This window comes from Diabrotica undecimpunctata, chromosome 5, assembly GCF_040954645.1.
Source record: "Diabrotica undecimpunctata isolate CICGRU chromosome 5, icDiaUnde3, whole genome shotgun sequence".
NCBI classification, from domain to species: domain Eukaryota; kingdom Metazoa; phylum Arthropoda; class Insecta; order Coleoptera; family Chrysomelidae; genus Diabrotica; species Diabrotica undecimpunctata.
In genome coordinates this window covers 49,903,961-49,922,799 of record NC_092807.1, presented here as the reverse complement: position 1 = coordinate 49,922,799, position 18,839 = coordinate 49,903,961, and the positions used below count along the sequence as shown (strand labels likewise).

Below are 18,839 nucleotides of genomic sequence, written 5' to 3'. Positions count from 1 at the left end.
CCACGCGTTCAGGTATACTGTAAACCATCGTGACAACTACAACTGAATGACAGTACCGATCTTACAAATGATGAAAACTAATGGCATTTAAAATTCTCAAATAAACCAAAAATTATTGAATCTGACAGAACCCGAAAAACAGATGGTTTCAACTTGTTTTGCAAAAACGGCAAATTAAGTTTTTATTTAAAAAAAAATCCGACGGGCACTTATCATTAAAAATAATAGTCCAGGAGATAGCATTACAAATACAAAAGTCATAGTAAGCCGGCTGATATTAACAACCTGTATAATTCTTCTTAGGGTGCCTGTCCGTTCTGAACGTTGGCGATCATTCTGGCTATGATGACTTTGTTGGTTGCTGTACGGAATAGCTGTGTTGAGGTTTTTCTATACCATGCTCTCAGGTTAGCAAGCCAGGATATTCTTCTTCGTCCTGGGGCCCTTTTTCCTTCAATTTTACCTTGCAAAATGCATTGAAGTAGCTCGTATCTGCTCGTATCTGAAATACTGCAGCTTACGGCCCTTCACGATGTTGACCAAATCCGCAGTTGTGGTTATCTTCCGCAGTACTTCTTGATTGGTCACTTTGTCTGCCCATGGTATCTTCAGGACCCTTCTGTATAACCATATTTCAAAAGCCTGAAGTTTTGATAGAGTTTCCGCCTTCAATGTCCACGTTTCTACTCCGTACAGAAGCACTGAGTACACAACATTTAAGGAGCCTTATTGTTTCTAGGGCGAGGTTATGGCTCTTGAACACAGAGCTCATAGTCAAGAATGCACTTTTTGCCTTTCCGATGCGACATTTAATCTATTGGGTATTGTCCCACGACTCATTGATTATAGTTCCCAAGTAGTTGTATTGTGAGACACGTTCAATTCTCATTTGGTTCACATACAGATTTGCTCCAGTTATGTTTTCCTTGCTGATGATCATTAGCTTGGTTTTGCTGGTCTTTATATCCAGTCCATATCTTCTACTTGTTTCCGTTATTTTCTTCATTAAGTTTTACAGCCCTTCTATGGTATTGGAAAACACTATTGTATCATCTGCATACCGCAAGTTATTGAGCTTGACTCCATTTATTGAGATGCCTTCATCAATATCTTTAGAGCCTCTTCAAAAATGTGCTCCGAGTACAGATTGAATATCAGTGGTGAAAGTATGCACTCCTGTCTCACTGCCCTTAAGATTTTGACCTGATCTGTATATTCTCCATCTATTCGGAGCACCGCTGATTGATTCCAATACAGGTTAGCTATTATTTTTAAGTCTTTTCCGTCAATCCCCGTCCTCTTCAGCACTTCCATCATTTGTTTATGTCTGACTCTATCGAAAGCCTTCTTGTAGTCAATCAGGCATGAAAAAACATTACAGCTGACATCTCTATATTTCTGAAACAATACCTGCACGCTAAATAAAGCTACTCTCGTACCAACAGCGGTCACAAATCCAAACTGATTGGGCGCAATTTGTTCCTCGCATTTCCGGTAAATTCTTTTGTGGATGACTTTTATTGAATATGATTATTAAAGAATAATTATACAGGGTCATCAACAGAATCAACAAAAACCTCATTAAATTTTCCACTTAAGCCAAAATTTCACAATTATTGCTTCACTCTGTATAATTATTATTGGATAGCATTATAGAATACCATTGGATAGCATTTTTTATAGTCTGTTCAATGATGTATCACAAGCAGGGGTTTGCAATTTGAACTTTTTTGGTTTTAATGGGTGGGGTCTAGGGGGTTGATGGGGGTGAGTTCTCTTTCATGTTATTTTAGTTCCCCCTTACTATCCTAGAAACGGTTTCAAGCATATTTCGATATCAGTTTTTGTTCATGAGATATAGCCCATTGTAAGTTTTAAAATTGACACACTGTACATAGATCTACAGTTACATTTCCAACACAAATTAAAAATTAATATTTGGTGTGAATTATTGCACACAATCTGTTGGATCTTCAAGATCTGAATGCAAATTTAAATGACAACTTGTATGTGGAGTCTACAAACCACAATTTTAGACGAACTGGAGGAATTGACAGTTAATTAAAAAAATAAATATTTACATCGTTCAATGCAGGACGAAACCATACCTCATTATCATTTGGTAGTATAAAACTAATCAACAATTTGCTCATCGTTGAATTGGTAGAGGTAGTGAATTTCCGTGACCGCCTCGAAATCCCGACTGCAATTCGGTAGTTTCTATTTTTGGGTACATACATATGAAATCATTCGTACCTATGAAATCATTCGTTTGAAACTTATGCTGGTATAATATTCATACGTAAATGTAAAAATTGCTTTTTTAACATTTTTTAAGTATTCTGGATATACGTAACTGTTATGTTGTTAGTTGTTCGTTAAACTTATTAATGATATCAGCGACACAAGCCCCTTTTTTTCTAGCTAAAGAACTATGTGAATTTGCGCGCATATGGGTAACGGTGGGTAATAAGTGGTACGCCACTGATATATGTCAAATTAAAAATCATTTTTGAATTCATCGTTTAATTTGAGACAAAAAGTTTTTCTTGTCTTTTTTTCATATCAGGAGCCATTTTTATGTAAAAAATAAAACATCGTAACACGTATTTTTAATATCTTTAATACAGTGTCTAGTAGGCTAGTGTCAACATTTATCGGTTATTTTATTTCGCTACTCTTAACATTTGGATGGATCATGGACGTATAAAGAAAGATTTTTGTTTATACGTCCATGGGATGAATGGATGATTCTGGATGATTCCGTGGATGAATATATGTACTTAAGTACCCTTATTGATCAGACATGTAAGGAAGAAACTGAAATCAACTAGAGACTGACCAAGAGCAACAGATGTGCTGCGGCCATGAACAAAATAATTAAGGCCAAAGATATATCTCGTAATACAAAAATAAGAGTATACAAAACTATAATTAGACCCATAATGCTATACGCTGCAGAGATATGGACTATGAACAAAACCATACAGCACAGATTGGAAGCATGGAGAAGAAAGATACTTCTCAGTAGAACAAACTGTAACTAGAAGAGGCAGTTCTCGAGTTAATTGCTGAGAACTGCAAGCATTCTTAAAGAACATCAACTGTATCCGTTCATATCCAACGTGTGCAAGCTTTATTACAAAAAACTTTTTCCGCGACACATTTTTTGCCAATAGATTCTTCATCAAATCACTGAAATTTCTAAATTTTAAATGGCGTTTTGATTACTAACGAGGCTACTTTTATACGACATTGTATACGAAATTTCCTTAATAATCACTTATGGGCTGATGCCTTTTAGCATCAGTTTTGAGTAATTGTTTGGCTTGGGTTAATTAATGATCACTAGGACCGTCCATATTTCCTCCCACAATGACTAGCAGGCGCATTTTACATTCGTTTCCTACAGGAAGAGTGGCCTATTCTTTTTGAAGAAATTTCTCTACAGCTGAGACAACAATTATGGTTCATAGATGATGATGCACCAGTGCATTTTAACATTAATGTAAGTAATCACATAGATACAGTATATCCAAATCGTTGGATAGGTAGAGGAGGTACAAAACATTGGCCTGTTCAATCGCCGGATTTAAATCCTCTAGATTTTTGTATTTGGGGTTTTCTTAAGTCACTAGTTTATTCCACTCCCTTGAAAATGTTGATGGCCTGAGGAATTGAATCATAACCGGCTGTGAGGCAATAATACACCAGGAATATTTACGGAATACGACAACAAATGAGGCTAAGAGTTGAATCTTGTGTCACGTTTCAGGGATGTGATTTTGAACATTTTTTGTAGCTTTGCGCCTATTTACAATTTTATTATTGGTACTTAGTCTTATTAAATAGTTTTTGACAGTATATTAAAGAAATAAAAAATACGCGCTAAGATGTTTTTTTTGCATGAAAAACGCATTTGAAAAAAAAAAGATTTTTTTGTCCAATTTAAACGAATAATTCAAAAATATCTCAGGGGCGCAACATTTGTTACTTTAAAAAATTGAAAAATTTCAACAACCCTTATCTCTGAAAACGAAGCATTTGCGGACATATATTTATACTGTAAACTGTCATTATTTTTCCATGCAGAATCTTAAGTTTGTTACACTTATTTGCTAACACCCTGTATATTATTCAAATATATATTAATCAAATGGACTAAAAACCGACACTTGAAAGTTCTGTAACTCAGAAACAATTGAACAGAAATTGCACTAAAAGAGAAACGTGAAGGCGTAGATGTATTAGGTGAAGTCGTACCATGTTCGCAAAGGATAACAGCGAAATTCACGGATTCGTCCGAAGTTAACGAGTTTTCTGAAAGAAGGTTGATACTTGTATCGAAACCACTTTTATTCACTGCAGCTTTGTAATCAGACACATCTCAATCTAACAGATCTTCAGCCCTAGTGATTTTGTACTAGATACATTTATAGTGCAAAAACTATCAATAATCCAGTAAAATAAGGCAAAAAGGGGGCAAACCTCGGAATGAAAGATAATAAGCTGAAAATTTGCATACGTCTTTATTTTGATGGTATAAAACTTACCTCAAAAGTCTCATATAATCACGTGTCCGCGACTTAAGATATTAAAGGTCAAAGGTCACGAAAATGAGTTTTCTGCAAATATCTCGTTTCCCTTACACTTTATGACATTTAAGGTGGTAAGAAAAATTGTAGAATGGAAAATTCTCTTCAATTTTTGTCTCAAGTACTTTTATGTACCTTCAACCCTTCTTAAGATAGAGCGCAAAGAGTGGGGGACCGCTTACCTGTGTATACGGTAACGCGAAGTCAGCCAGTAGGATTCAATAAATAATAAGTTATATAGTTAATTATTCACTTAAAATACTATTATTATCATTAAATTTTTATTATTTATTATTTAATAAACTATATTTATAGATATTAATTATAAAATATATATTTTTTATATAATATTTATTTTATTTTTAACAAACATACAATATTAAATAAAATACTTTTCGTCCATATTACTACGAATATTATATCTCGAAATACAAATCTCTTGTACGGCGGTTGCTGTTTCTGCGAAGCTGTAGCAGATGCTCCTTTGTTATATATGACCTAACCGGTTCTTTTTTAATATGACTTTCTACACACCGTGGCGAATGAGTTTGGGACTTCTATGTATATACGCACAATAGCGGTGGAGGGATATTTCATTTGATGATGGGAATGGTAGGGTAGAGCTATTTCTCTGCGTTAGTATTTCTTTACCGAAAAAAATTTATTTTATCGTTCAGTTGAAAACGACATCTTAGCATCGACAGACGTATAATTTTGAGTGAATATTTTTAATTGCAATGGCTGATTTGTGTTTTATTTGTAACAAGTTAATATCAGAAGGTGTCTCTGTGAGTGTTGTGCGTGGCTTACAAACAATAAAAACTGCAAGTATTGAAAGAAATGACGGTCATATAAATTATTTAAATACTACAACATATATTCTCGATGGTGGATTTCTTTTGCACCGCGTTGTATGGAATAAAGATGATACTTTCTGTAATATTTTACATAAATACGTCAGATATTTACAAACACATTATGGCTCAGGTATCGTTGTTGTATTTGATGGTTACTCAGACTACACTAAGAACATTAAAGCAATGGAACAACTAAGAAGAACTGCCGGTATTTCAAAATCTTACGAACTCCGTTTTGATGAAACAATGAATGTGCCTATCAGCCAAGAACAATTTTTATCGAACACATCTAATAAAAAAATCTTTATAGACATGCTTATCGACAAATTAAAAGCTGTTAATATCACTACAAAACAAGCCAGATATGATGCTGATGTTCTCATTGTAGAAACAGCTATTGCAGAGTCTGAACATGTAGGAAAAACTTCCGTCATTGTAGGAGAAAATATTGATTTGCTAGTTATCTTGATAGGACGAGCTCAATCACATCAACAAGAATTTTTTTTTTTTTAATTGGTAAGGGTAATGCGGAGACAAAATTATATTCATCGAAAAGTTTTGATAAATACCCTCATTCTAAGAAACACATCTTATTTTTACACGCGTTTAGTGGATGTGATATGACTTCTGCGATTTATAGGAAAGGTAAAATATCGTTTATTAAAATGTTCGAAAAAAATCACCTCAACTATTTCAACAAAAAAACTGCTCTGTACAAGAATTATTTGAAAATGGAGTACGTATTTTCTTAGCAGCGTATAATGCTCCAACATCAGAAGACGATATAGACTCTTTTCGATACACCCAGTTCATCAAATCAACAAGACTCAACAAACCAGTGCAGTTATCAAGTCTTCCACCTTCAAGTGCAGCAGCTCGTCAGCATATCATTCGTGTGTATTATCAGACCCAAATTTGGTTGGGAAATGATTTAGAACCCCAAGAATTCGGCTGGGTAATGCAAAATGAATTTCTGGAACCAATAACAACATTATTACCGCCAGCACCAGAACTGCCGAATACAATATTTTGCAATTGCAAGAAAGGTTGTGGTTCTAATTGAAGATGCAGGAAATCAGGATTGCAATGTACTTTTATTTGTGGGCAGTGTAATGGTCAATCATGTCTAAACGCTTCATCAACTTCAGATGATTTCAATGAAGAAAGTGAATATGCACCTGATATTCTTGAATATTTTTATTCTGATACTTTAATAAACGAGAATGATGATGATGAATCCGATATTGAGCAGTCAGAGGAAGAAGAAGAAGAAGAAGAAGAAGAAGACGATGAAGAAGAAAATTAATACAAAAATATTATCCATACATAATAAAAGAATATATATTATATTTGTAACTTTAATAAATCGATTATTGGATTAATAAATAAATATATAATTTAAAAAAATAATAATGTCCAGTTGCACCAACAAATAAACGATTGATTTTTTGATTTGGATTGCCCGTTTATTTTAGAATATGTTGCACCAACCATTACTCGATTGGAACCGACTGTTTTTGATCTGTCAAAAGTAACCAACCGATTTTCTACGGTTATTTAAAAAATCGACTGTTTTTAACCTCACTTTTACACTGTTTATATTATTAAAGTGTTTTTAGCAAAGATTTTGTTTAAAGTATTATAGATTATAATCTAAAAAAATGGATTTATTATCGTCGTCGTCGTCGAGTTCATCTTCTGACGATTTGGAAGATATATTGCATATGTTACCAAATATAAGATAAATATGTATATACTATAAGATTATGATAGATAAACGTCTATATTCTTTGGTTCAATGTTCCTTACAAAACTTTCTTTGTTGACAATATTTTTGACAGATTACACTCCGATTCGAATGAAATAATCTGTACTCATGCAATGTTGCCACGTATAAATTGTCGGTTTGTAAACCAATAGTTTTTTAGAATGGTGCAACTCGTTTGAAAAATAATCATTGATCGTTGATTTAAATCGTCGAATTGACGGTTAGCAAATCAGTTGATTTACAGTCTGTTGGTGCAACTGGGCATAAATATGATTTTTTCAGTATTTAATTAAATATAAAAATGATTATTGTTGAATTCTGCACTTGATCTTAATTTATCGTATATACAGCTGTTAAAAATATCATTAGAGTTCATTTGAAATATTTCATTTAATATTGTATGTTTGTTAAAAATAAAATAAATATTATATAAAAAATATATATATTTTATAATTAATATCTATAAATATAGTTAATTAAATAATAAATAATAAAAATTTAATGATAATAATAGTATTTTAAGTGAATAATTAACTATATAACTTATTATTTATTGAATCCTACTGGCTGACTTCGCGTTACCGTATACACAGGTAAGCGGTCCCCCACTCTTAGAAGGTACATAAAAGTACTTGAGACAAAAATTGAAGAGAATTTTCCATTCTACAATTTTTCTTACCACCTTAAATGTCATAAAGTGTAAGGGAAACGAGATATTTGCAGAAAACTCATTTTCGTGACCTTAAATATCTTAGTCGCGGACACGTGCGCACACACATTTTATATGAGACTTTTGAGGTAAGTTTTATACCATCAAAATAAAGACGTATGCAAATTTTCAGCTTATTATCTTTCATTCCGAGGTTGCATCCTTATTTTACCGGACTACAAATAACTTACGCATAACACCTTTACCAGACGCATAAAATGTTGCTATTTGTCTCCATAACAAACTAAATATGTCTATCACCCACGTTGCTATTTGCCTATATATCTAACTAAATATGTCTAGCATCTGACATATCTCCTAAGATAGAATTTAGTTAGAAAGAAACTGAAGAAAGCTTATGTAAAAGAATGTCAATATTGTAACGGCCACAATTGGTAAATAAGGAAGAGCTTTTCCATCAAGATAATGCGTCTGCACACAAGTCTACGATTACAATGGGCAATGGTTAACATTTATTAAATAAGTTTTTGAATTGATGCTTCATTCGCATTATTTATTTTCCAGGTTTCCCTTTTTGTGACTATCATCTGTTTCTAAATTTAAAAAAGTCTTGATAGTAAGATATTTTCGTCCAATCGCAAGGTAGTTGTTGTAACTTTTTTTTTCATTCATGGATTCATACTAGAATAAAGGCATTGGTAATAAGGAAAATCTTTGGAAAGCGACCAGAATATTATAAAAAAATGTTTATCGAAAAATCTTGCATTTTCTTTATCGGTCTCGTAATTATTGCATAGTCCTCTTAAATGCAGATTGTAATAGAATAATTGAGATATTGATTAAAGAAAGTTTTAAATTTTTTTTAAACCTTTGGTAGGTTGCAAATAATTTTCTTACCGGATTTTCGTGTATCGAGTATCCTACAGTGTTCAAAATATATCCAAATTATAAGCAAATAATTTTCAAATACCTGCCTTTAACTTGGCAATAATTAAACAATGACTAATTTAAAAATAGAAACTTTTGCAATTAATTCGCAAATAGGTTCTTGTAGCAGCTACACTGTATCCAATTTACGAGCCATAAACGTTATTTCAGACTTTTGTGATGAAACGTATTTATCTGTCCTCTATAACCTTGACTCTTATATAAGTATTATTATCAGTTGTCTCCTGTCATCCTTATTACGACGTGAAAAGTTATTGACAGGAACGTTTTTGTTTTCATTATTCCACGCTTAATCGAATAAGTTAGAATTGTTTTTTTTTTCGCTACTGACTGATGATGTTCATTTGTAGGTTTCAGCATTGTATTGATTCTATATTTTTGTTTTATTTATATATATATAACGACACGTTTAGATAAAATAAGGGTGGAAAAGATAACACGTTTTATAACGAAATGAAAAACTATTACGATAACCATAATTAAAAAAATACAAGAATTAATTTCTATGGCATACACTCTACGCATATTAATACATCTTAAATTAATAAAATTAAAAATCATCGACAAATAGTCAATTCTTGTTATGAGAATTAATTTTCTTATCATTTTATGTTAGAGTTTATTTCAGCCAAATACAAATTACAATCAAAATGCCTCAACGAATATTTCTAATACGGTATAAAACTTGGTATAACGCATCATAAGCTACAAGGAACTGAATAAACTGTAACTTTTCCATACGTTCATTTTGATAGATAATTAAGAATTTTAATTGACTTTTGGGATCTTATTTCGTTTTTCCTATTTCTGCCGACTATAGCAGGAGCGATGCCTACACCAACCGCCTCCATGGAGGTCATTCTTGAACTTCCCCCATTACATATATGGATGGAGGAGACGAAGCTAGGAGCATACGGAAGGCGGATAAGATGCCAGAAAGCAAGGCAAAAGGATACCGAGATCAAATCTGGAGAGATACTTAAAGATCACCCAGAGTTGGAAATGGTACCAGATGCAATGCAACCTAAATATAATTTTGAAAAGCCGTGTACCGTAATCTTTCCAGGAAGGGACGAATGGAAGTCGAATAAAACGAATCTCATACTGGCACATCAATGCTGGTATACAGACGGCTCTAACACCAATGAAGAAATTGGAGCTGGAGTATATGGAGAGAAACGAAGGCTAAGCCTTATTGAAAGCCTAGATAATCACTCTACTATCATCCAAGCAGAAATTCATGGTATAGAGATGTGCCTGCAGGAACTAATCACGAGGAACTGCAGGGACAAATCTATAAAAATTATATCTGATAACCAAGCGGCATTAAAGGAACTGGAATCGAATCGGATTGACTCGCATTTTAGTTTGGAACTATCTTCAGAATCTGATTCGGATCGGAAAAAGTAAGAAAGTAAGCATGTGAAGATTTGTGAGACATATATAGGGTGGAATAACAATTCGTTTCATGACCGGAGTGGGAAAGACTGACACATTTCACGTGAAAGAAGATTGCTTCAGTACTCAGTGTTATTCTTCATTTACTCTCATTAAAGACTAGAACAGTAAGAACAAGATGTTGAATAAAAAAAGGTTTAAAATGACCAAAACAGAGTATCTAACATGTTCAGTTGCAGATGAAGATAATGTTACAAATAAGATGTAACTTCTTCTTCTTCATTTTATGTCGACATGACTTTGTCTGTTTTTCAATGTACCTCCAGTAAGTTGTCGTTCCATCGTTTTCGTGGTCTTCCTACTGATCGTGTTCCTATTGGAGAACCATCTCTTGTCGTCGTTACTACTCTATTTGTTGTCATTCGGCTTATATGATCGTTCCATTCTACTCTTCTATTTCTTACCCATGGTAACTTTGAATAGTAAAATTATTGTGACTAGTAATATTTAAATATCTAGAACCGGTTTTGCAGAGCAAATAGATAATGGTACTAGTTTTTTAAAGAGTTGTCAATAAGTAAGTCACAGAAAACCAGTTTTGTAGTGGACATGAAAATCTGTTGCTAAAAATTTTAGCGGACACAGCAAGTTTCTAGGTTAATAATTATATAAACTTTGGAATTTTCTAACATTAGAGTTATTATTTCTATTCAAATAAAGCTAAAAATGGATAATAAACTCATTAATATTATTCGATTTTAACGAAATCAACTAATCAATAATCTTAAGACCATACTTGGGGAAATGAGAAGCAATGTTTATATTATTGATAATTATAATTAGGTACTGTTTCTTATCTATGTTCGTGAATAATTTGGAATTTTACAATATTGTAGTAAGTAGGTATGTACTAAACGATAATATTTAACTTAAAAAATGGAAAAAATCTGAGTTCTTTGCAATGAATTACTTTTATTTGAAAGTTTTAACACCAATTAAAGTAAAGGCAGATCTAGATTCTAATTACCGATGCTGGACCAACGGACCAAAAATTGAATCGTTTGAATGTGCAATTTTTTGGCACGTTTTCATCACAATTCGACGAAACATTGTGTGCCAATTCGTAACCTTCGAATAAATCTGTTTTTAGCATCATACTCCCGAAACCAAAGGATATTTCAACCAACTGGCTTACAAGGGTTCTCCGTCCCAATGGATGGCATAGACACGTTTGTCAGCAGGAAGGTTATGGCAAGCCTTTGCGGTAAGATACTGGCCTTGTAAGTCTGGGCGTTAGAGATTGATTCCCGAACAATGGCATTTAAGGATACATAAAGCCGTCGCCCCCCTCCCCCCGGCTAGCGTACATTGACACTAGTTAAAAATGTAATTGGCGCAGGAAAATTCCGAAAGGCTTTCCACGGCAAAAATGCCATACGATATTATTATTATGCCAAAAGAGTTGGCCATAGAGGTCAATAGTAGGCCATCAAGTACAATGAACCAGCATATCTATTTTTTTTATAGACCTGACAAAGGCTTTCGATCGCATCAAAGTCAAAGACGTCTTACACCTACTGTATAAAAGAAACATACCAATCAATATTATACAAACCATTGAAAACATCTACTTCCATAATGTAATACAGACAAAGATAAATAGAAAACTAGCACAGATAGGGTGACTCGTTAAGCCCACTTCTCTTTAATATAATAATGGACGGAATAATACAAGCAGTACGGAGAGGTTAAGGTTACAGAATGGGGAACAAATGTGTCCAAATATTGTTATGCAGACGATGCCGCATTAATCGCCGAGGCAGAAGACGAGCTCCAAAGATTAAAACACATCTTCAATATAACAGCCAAGAAATACAATATGTTAATATCAGCAGAAAAAACCAAATATATGACAACGTCTAAACACCCATTACGATGCAAAATCGAAATTGATGGGAAAATAATAAAGCAAGAAGCAAAGTTTAGATATCTTAGAATAGATATAACTAGTTACGGAGATGTTGAAGAAGAAGTACGACAACAAAGCTTAAAAGCAAGTAAAGCGGCGAGATCTCTTAATGACACAATCTAGAAGAATAGACACCTAAGACAAGACACAAAAACAATAATCTATAAAGCAGCAATTAGACCTATATTAACATACACGGCGGAGACAAGACCTGACACATGTAAAACGAGACGACTACTAGAAACAACAGAGATGAAAATACTTAAACGAATATCAGGGAAAAGTCTGTTCAATAGGGAGAAAAGCAAAATCATGTAAGCATCAAAAAGAGTATGCAATATAGAAGACATAAATGGATGGGTGACAAAATGGAAACAGGAGTGGAACGAACACATTAGTAGAATGGCAGAGGATATGATAGTACGAATAGCACGAAATAAGTCATGGACGAAGAAGTATTGGCAGACCAAGAAAAAGATGGTACGATAATTTAAACAATTTAGGAGAAGAATCAGGCTTTAAAGCCTACATACAAGAAGGAAGAAGAAGAGGAAGAGTTGGGATACTTTGGAAAAGAAGAAAACGGTTTAATTTGATAAATAAAGTGTTTTCGAGCTAATACATCTGGCTCAAGGATGCGATTGTTTTTCCCTAGACTTGGTTTCCGGTCTGAAATTATTAACTGTTTCAAAACCTGAAAAAATGATACGGCGCCATATCATTTATCCGAGGTAATTACTAATTTGGAATATCGTTAAAATAATAGTATGTTAAAAGAATAGCAACTTTTTAGGCATGCTTGTCAAAGTTTAGCGCGATGCAGCCATTAGTATATTTTCGGCAGCTGCATTAAGTTAACTTTTTTGGAAAAAATGACGCATTTGGAGAAAAACAATTTTCGATCTCTCATTAAACATTATTACTTGGGAATTAAAATGGCGAAGAAAACAAAAGAAAATCTAGGCAAGTATTATTGAACTAATGTTCCTTCAGACTACGGTGCCAAATTAGTGAATTTCGCAGTGGCCGTATATCTAGATTCGATGAATCACGTACTGGACGGCTGAAAGGGTTTTAGCTGATCGTAAAATGAAGGTGCGTGAATTGGCAGAGGCCACAGGAATTAGTAAAGATCAAAGATAGTCATATTTTGAACAAGGTTTTGAATATAAAAAAAATATTCTGCCGATGGGTGCCGCGTTTGCTGACCAATTCTTAATAGTGTTTGGACCTTATAAACCGCAACTCGACTTTTGGCGTCTATTGGTAATCGTTGAAGAAACCTGGATACCTCACTTCACACCAGAGAACAGAATGAACGCACGACGGTGGACTAAAGTCGACAAAATTGCCTGAAACGACTCAAAGGGTCAGAAAGGTTATTGCCACTGTATTTTGGGATTGCAAAGGCATAATTTTAATTGACTATCTTGAAAAAGGTAAAACTATCGATAGCCAATATTATTGTGCATTATTGGAAAAATTCAAGCAGAAATTCAGCGAGAAACGACCCCATATGCAGAAGAAAAAAGTGTTATTTCTTCATGACACTAGACTGGCTCACAAGAGCGTTATGACAATGACAACAATTTATGAGTTGGGTTTCTAATTACTTTCTCATCCGGCTTATTCACCTGATTTGGCCCCTCCTATTTGGTTCGTAAATAAAAAATTCGGCTCGAAGGAAGAGATAATTGACGAAACATATGCCTATTTTGCAGAGCTTGAAACCGCAGAGCGAAAGACAATGAATCAAACCGCAAAAAAACAAAAAAATATGATTGGGAAAAAATATATGAGCTTTGAGTTATATATTTGACTGGACAAGTATATTCTTGGACAAGTGTTGGTTTCAAATGAAGGCCACTTTTTGGTACAACGGCAACGATATCGTCTTTTTAGATTAAGTGAGAAAGACAAACTTACGACAACTCATATGAATAAAGGGTGAAGTTTTTTAAAATAAACTAACCCCCAGCAAAACAAGAAGAGATTCTCAGCAAGAGTTTGCATATACTGAAGTTAATGTTCATGACTCCTGTATGAAAACGACTTAAAGAAGGTGAAACGATATTTTTGGGCGAAAAAGTATATGAGCTAGACTGTTACAAGATTGAAGAAGAGTATGCGAGACTTAGGCGTGGGAAAATTTTGACAGCGTGGGAAAATTTTGACGTGTGACGTCACAAGATGACGGCCGAGAGCTGTCAACTGCCATGTCAACTGTCAACTCTCAAACGTGAATATGACGTCAATTCTGCTTTTTCGTCTGTCATCTCTCAAACGTGAATATGGAGTCAATTCATGGTGGTGTTACGTATAGAATACAAAGACAATACCCCATTAACACAGAACGGCGTATAGATTAAGTAATATTATTAAATATAAGTATACAAGCAGGTTATTTTAAAATAGACTAGAGTCATATCAAGAAGACAATATGACGTATCATCGTTCTTCATTCCGTCTATCACTTCTTGTAATATACAGGGTATAGTTGAAGATATACGAAGTAACACTGGTATTACAACAAACACCAATTGCGAATCTGGACCACCATTTAAAGTCGAAGAAGTAAAATATGCCATCAAAAGCACCAAAGATGGTAAAGCAGTAGGCCCTGATAATTTTCACTTAAAACTTTTCTTAAAACTTATGGACTATGATGGCATAAAATGGTTGACAAATATATTTAACAGTATATATGATACGGGCGTGGTTCCCCAAGAGTGGTTAGTGTCAACTTTTATAAATCTTCCAAAAAAACCCAATGCGAGAAAGTGCGAAGACTATAGAATTATAAGCCTTATGAGCCATTTACTTAAATCATTTCTAAAGGTCATTCACAAAAGAATATATACAAAATGTGAGGAACAACTAACAAGAACACAATTCGGATTTCGTGATGCTCTGGGAACACGGGAGGCCCTTTTTGCTGTACAGGTGCTATTTCAGAGATGCAGGGATGTGAATTGTGACATATACGTATGCTTTATAGATTACCAGAAGGCATTTGACAGAGTAAAACATGACAAATTAATGACTCTAATGCAAGAAATTGGAATTGACAACAAAGATCTTAGAATTATCAGAAACATTTACTACAATCAAACGGCCAAAATCAAAATAGAAGACCAGTTAACTGATAAAATTGCAATAGAACGTGGAGTACGACAGGGCTGTATTTTGTCTCCATTGTTGTTCAACATTTATTCTGAATGGGTATTGAAGGAAGCTTTAGACGGTTGTGAGAAAGGAATACTAATAAACGATGAATGGTTGAATAACATTAGATATGCAGATGACACTATAGTTTTCGCCGATAATCTGAATGACTTACAGATATTAACAAATCGCATAACAGAAGTCAGCAACAGATACGGACTAGCTCTTAACATAAAGAAAACCAAATTTATGACAATTAGTAAAAAACCAATACTAAACGCTCAACTTACAATCAACCAACAGAATATCGAAAGAGTCGAGCAATATACATATCTAGGCACCAATTTAAATAGCCAATGGGACCACTCAACAGAAATTAAACAGCGAATAATAAAAGCAAAAGCAGCATTCGTTAGAATGAGAACCATTTTCAACAGTTGAGACATATCATTAAAAACAAAATGCCGTCTATTGAACTGCTACATATTCACAGTTCTGCTCTACGGAATGGAAGCATGGACACTGACTGTTGCATCTATGAATCGGCTCGAAGCTTTCGAAATGTGGTGTTATAGGCGCATCTTACGTATATCCTGGGTTGACAGAGTTACTAATGTGGAGGTCCTGCGTAGAATGGGGAAAGAATGTGAAATTCTCATGACCGTCAAAACTAAAAAGTTGGAATATCTAGGACATGTAATGAGAAATCAAGAACGTTACGGCCTTCTCCAGCTGATTCTCCAAGGGAAAGTAAATGGTAACAGAGGACCGGGAAGAAGACGCATTTCCTGGCTTCAAAATTTACTAAAGTGGTATAACACGACTACCACTGAACTGTTCCGCGCTGCAATAAATAAAGTAAAGATAGCCGTGATGATCGCCAACATCCGGAACGGATAGGCACTTTAAGAAGAAGATAGTTAGAAAGTCAAAGCAATTCATGTATCGCTGGAAAGAATATAACGTAAAGAATATAATGACAAAACTCAAACATGGCGACCGGTCAGAGGCATTAGGTTTGTAGAACGACATGTGAGGTATCACAGGAAATAGAAAGAATACGGTACGAAACGTATAGTTACAGAGGAAATGGAACGTGTGAGGGGATGACGAATACAAAAAGAAAAGAAAAAATTAAACATGACAAGACTGGACAACGAGACATTTTTATTGGGTCCGAGACTTACGAAGCATCAAATAAAAGGTGGAAGGAGGTCATAGAAAAATTAAACATGACAACATTGAAAAATCTTCGCATCTATTGGTCCAATTGAGACTTACGAGGCATCAAATAAAAGTTGGAAGGGTATCATAGAAAACTTATACATATTGGAATCGTCAAAGGAACATTAAACGTACAGGTGAGAGATGTCGCAGATAAGACATACGACCAAGACTCAAATTCTTCGGTTATATCCAGCGCCTATCATTGCAAGAAACCAACAATACCATTTTAAGATTATTTCTAATGGAGAGAAAACATGTATTTTGAAAAAAAAAAAAGAAGCAACAACAATACAAAACATAACGTGTGAGATTAAACTTTTAACCACACGCGATCTAACTCATATCAGACGTATAGCAGACGCAATCTAACGCATATCAGACGTACAGTAGACGCAATCTAACTCTAACAGACGTATAGCAGACGCAATTTAACTCATATCAGACGTATAGCAGACGCGATCCAACTCATATCAGACGTAAAGCACACGTATACCAGACGCAAGCTGGGACAGAACAATCGCTAACGAAAATCTGTCGGAAAAAACAAAATTGGTAGATACGGCAGAAAAGTATTTGCTCAAATCAAGATAATTTTTTGATACAAAGACATCGATATCGTTTTGTTAGAGTAAGTGACAACGACAAACTTACGACAGCTCATATGAGTCAAAAAATTACAATATCCTGCAAGATATTTTGGACTGTGTTTCTTATAAAGATAAGATGAAGGGATTATTAAGTTCATGACGAAATAATTCCAGGAAAAACATATCATACATTGAATGGACAGTAAACTCACCGGATCTTAATCTATGTGATTAGGCTATTGTAAAATTATGTGGGGTGTTGTAACATTTGGACTTCATAAATTAGATTGCACAAAAAAAACAACACTAATTGAGGCAAATCAGGAGCAGCAAAAGTCATAAAACTGTAAAAAAACTTGTTGATCTATCAAAGCATATTCAGGAAAGTTACGTTAATATTTGTATCTGTTCAATGCTTTCTTCGATTATAAATATTAAATCCGTAGTTTATTTATATATCGCGATATTTTTACTGAGATAAAAATCTTTATAATTACTACAATAACTTACCTCTTAGTGATGGTAATACATCCAACTCCTGATTTTTGGGAATGTTAAATCTCGACTGCCGTTTCTCCTTTCTAGCATTCGCGGCTGCTCCCGCTGTCATTTTGTTCTTATTTATTGGACTCTGAGGAGGAAGAGAAATGCTGTTAGACTGAAAAAACACTACGTTTAACTACACACTTCACATACACATACTCTCTAGTTATTACCAATTCGACTACATCCTTTTTACGCCTGCGAAATATTCCACTGAGAGCCATTGTTTTTTCTTCTTGTGACAAAAATTGTTTTAATTTCAAAAGTGTTTCATGTAGATGTGATTCGCCAATAGTAAACAAAGTCTTTAAATAGATAGATACACTAAACCAAGCCACAGCGTAAATAGGTATTAGAACACTAAATATAAAACAAAATATTTTCCACGGCAGTGATATTTTATTATAGGCCAGTCAGTCCGAAAATAAGATTTTACTTAAATCGCAAATATATATATATATATATATATATATATATATATATATATTTATATATATATATATATATATATATATATATATATATATATATACTGGGTGATTGATTAGTGTTAGGAAGCTCAGTAGATCTGTTATAGTAAAAATTACAAAAAAAAGTTATTGACAAAAATTGTAGGCAGCTTTAAACTTTACATTTTAAAATTAGTTACAATCTTACAGGGTGTTCCATAAGACGGTGACAGACCAAACTTATGTTCTTTTAAACGGAACACCCTGTATTTTATTTTAAATTTGAAATCTGCTTCACTTCCACATCACAACAAGTAATTATGTTATACCGGTTATTTAAAAAGTTATAACCAATATTACCTGAAAATCGTATCAAGTTTAACTCCCTGTATAATTAAAAAAGAGTATAGGAACATTGATCTATTGCAACCATAGTTTTTTAATAATTGTTAAAAATTATAAAATATATTAGTTTTTATAATACTCGTTAAATCAAATACAGGGTAAGTCAAAATGCAAATACATTATTTTCTTGGTAATTTTAAATAGAACACCCTGTATTTTATATCACTATCGAAAAGTACTAATATCGTACTTCAAATTTTATGAAGTACTCCTTATACCTAAAGTCATCAGTTTTCTAGATATTTTTATTTTTCCATC

At 33.7% G+C, this 18,839-nt stretch overlaps 1 protein-coding gene across 3 annotated transcripts in view; it reads right to left on the bottom strand.

Moving 5' to 3' along the window:
- LOC140441301 (serine/threonine-protein phosphatase 2A 56 kDa regulatory subunit gamma isoform-like) overlaps positions 1-18,839 on the bottom strand; it is a 158,684-nt gene that overhangs the window by 120,796 nt on the left and 19,049 nt on the right. Inside the window, exons 1-2 of one of the 3 annotated variants that reach the window (XM_072531936.1) lie at positions 17,901-18,042; positions 17,695-17,842 (exon numbers count right to left, since the gene is read on the bottom strand). In XM_072531936.1, the coding sequence (XP_072388037.1) occupies positions 17,695-17,842; positions 17,901-17,951 (199 nt within the window). In that variant the 5' untranslated portion in view covers positions 17,952-18,042. Of the gene's footprint in view, positions 1-17,694; positions 17,843-17,900; positions 18,043-18,839 lie in introns of those variants that run through there. The other 2 variants (XM_072531939.1, XM_072531940.1) reach the window with 2 other exon arrangements.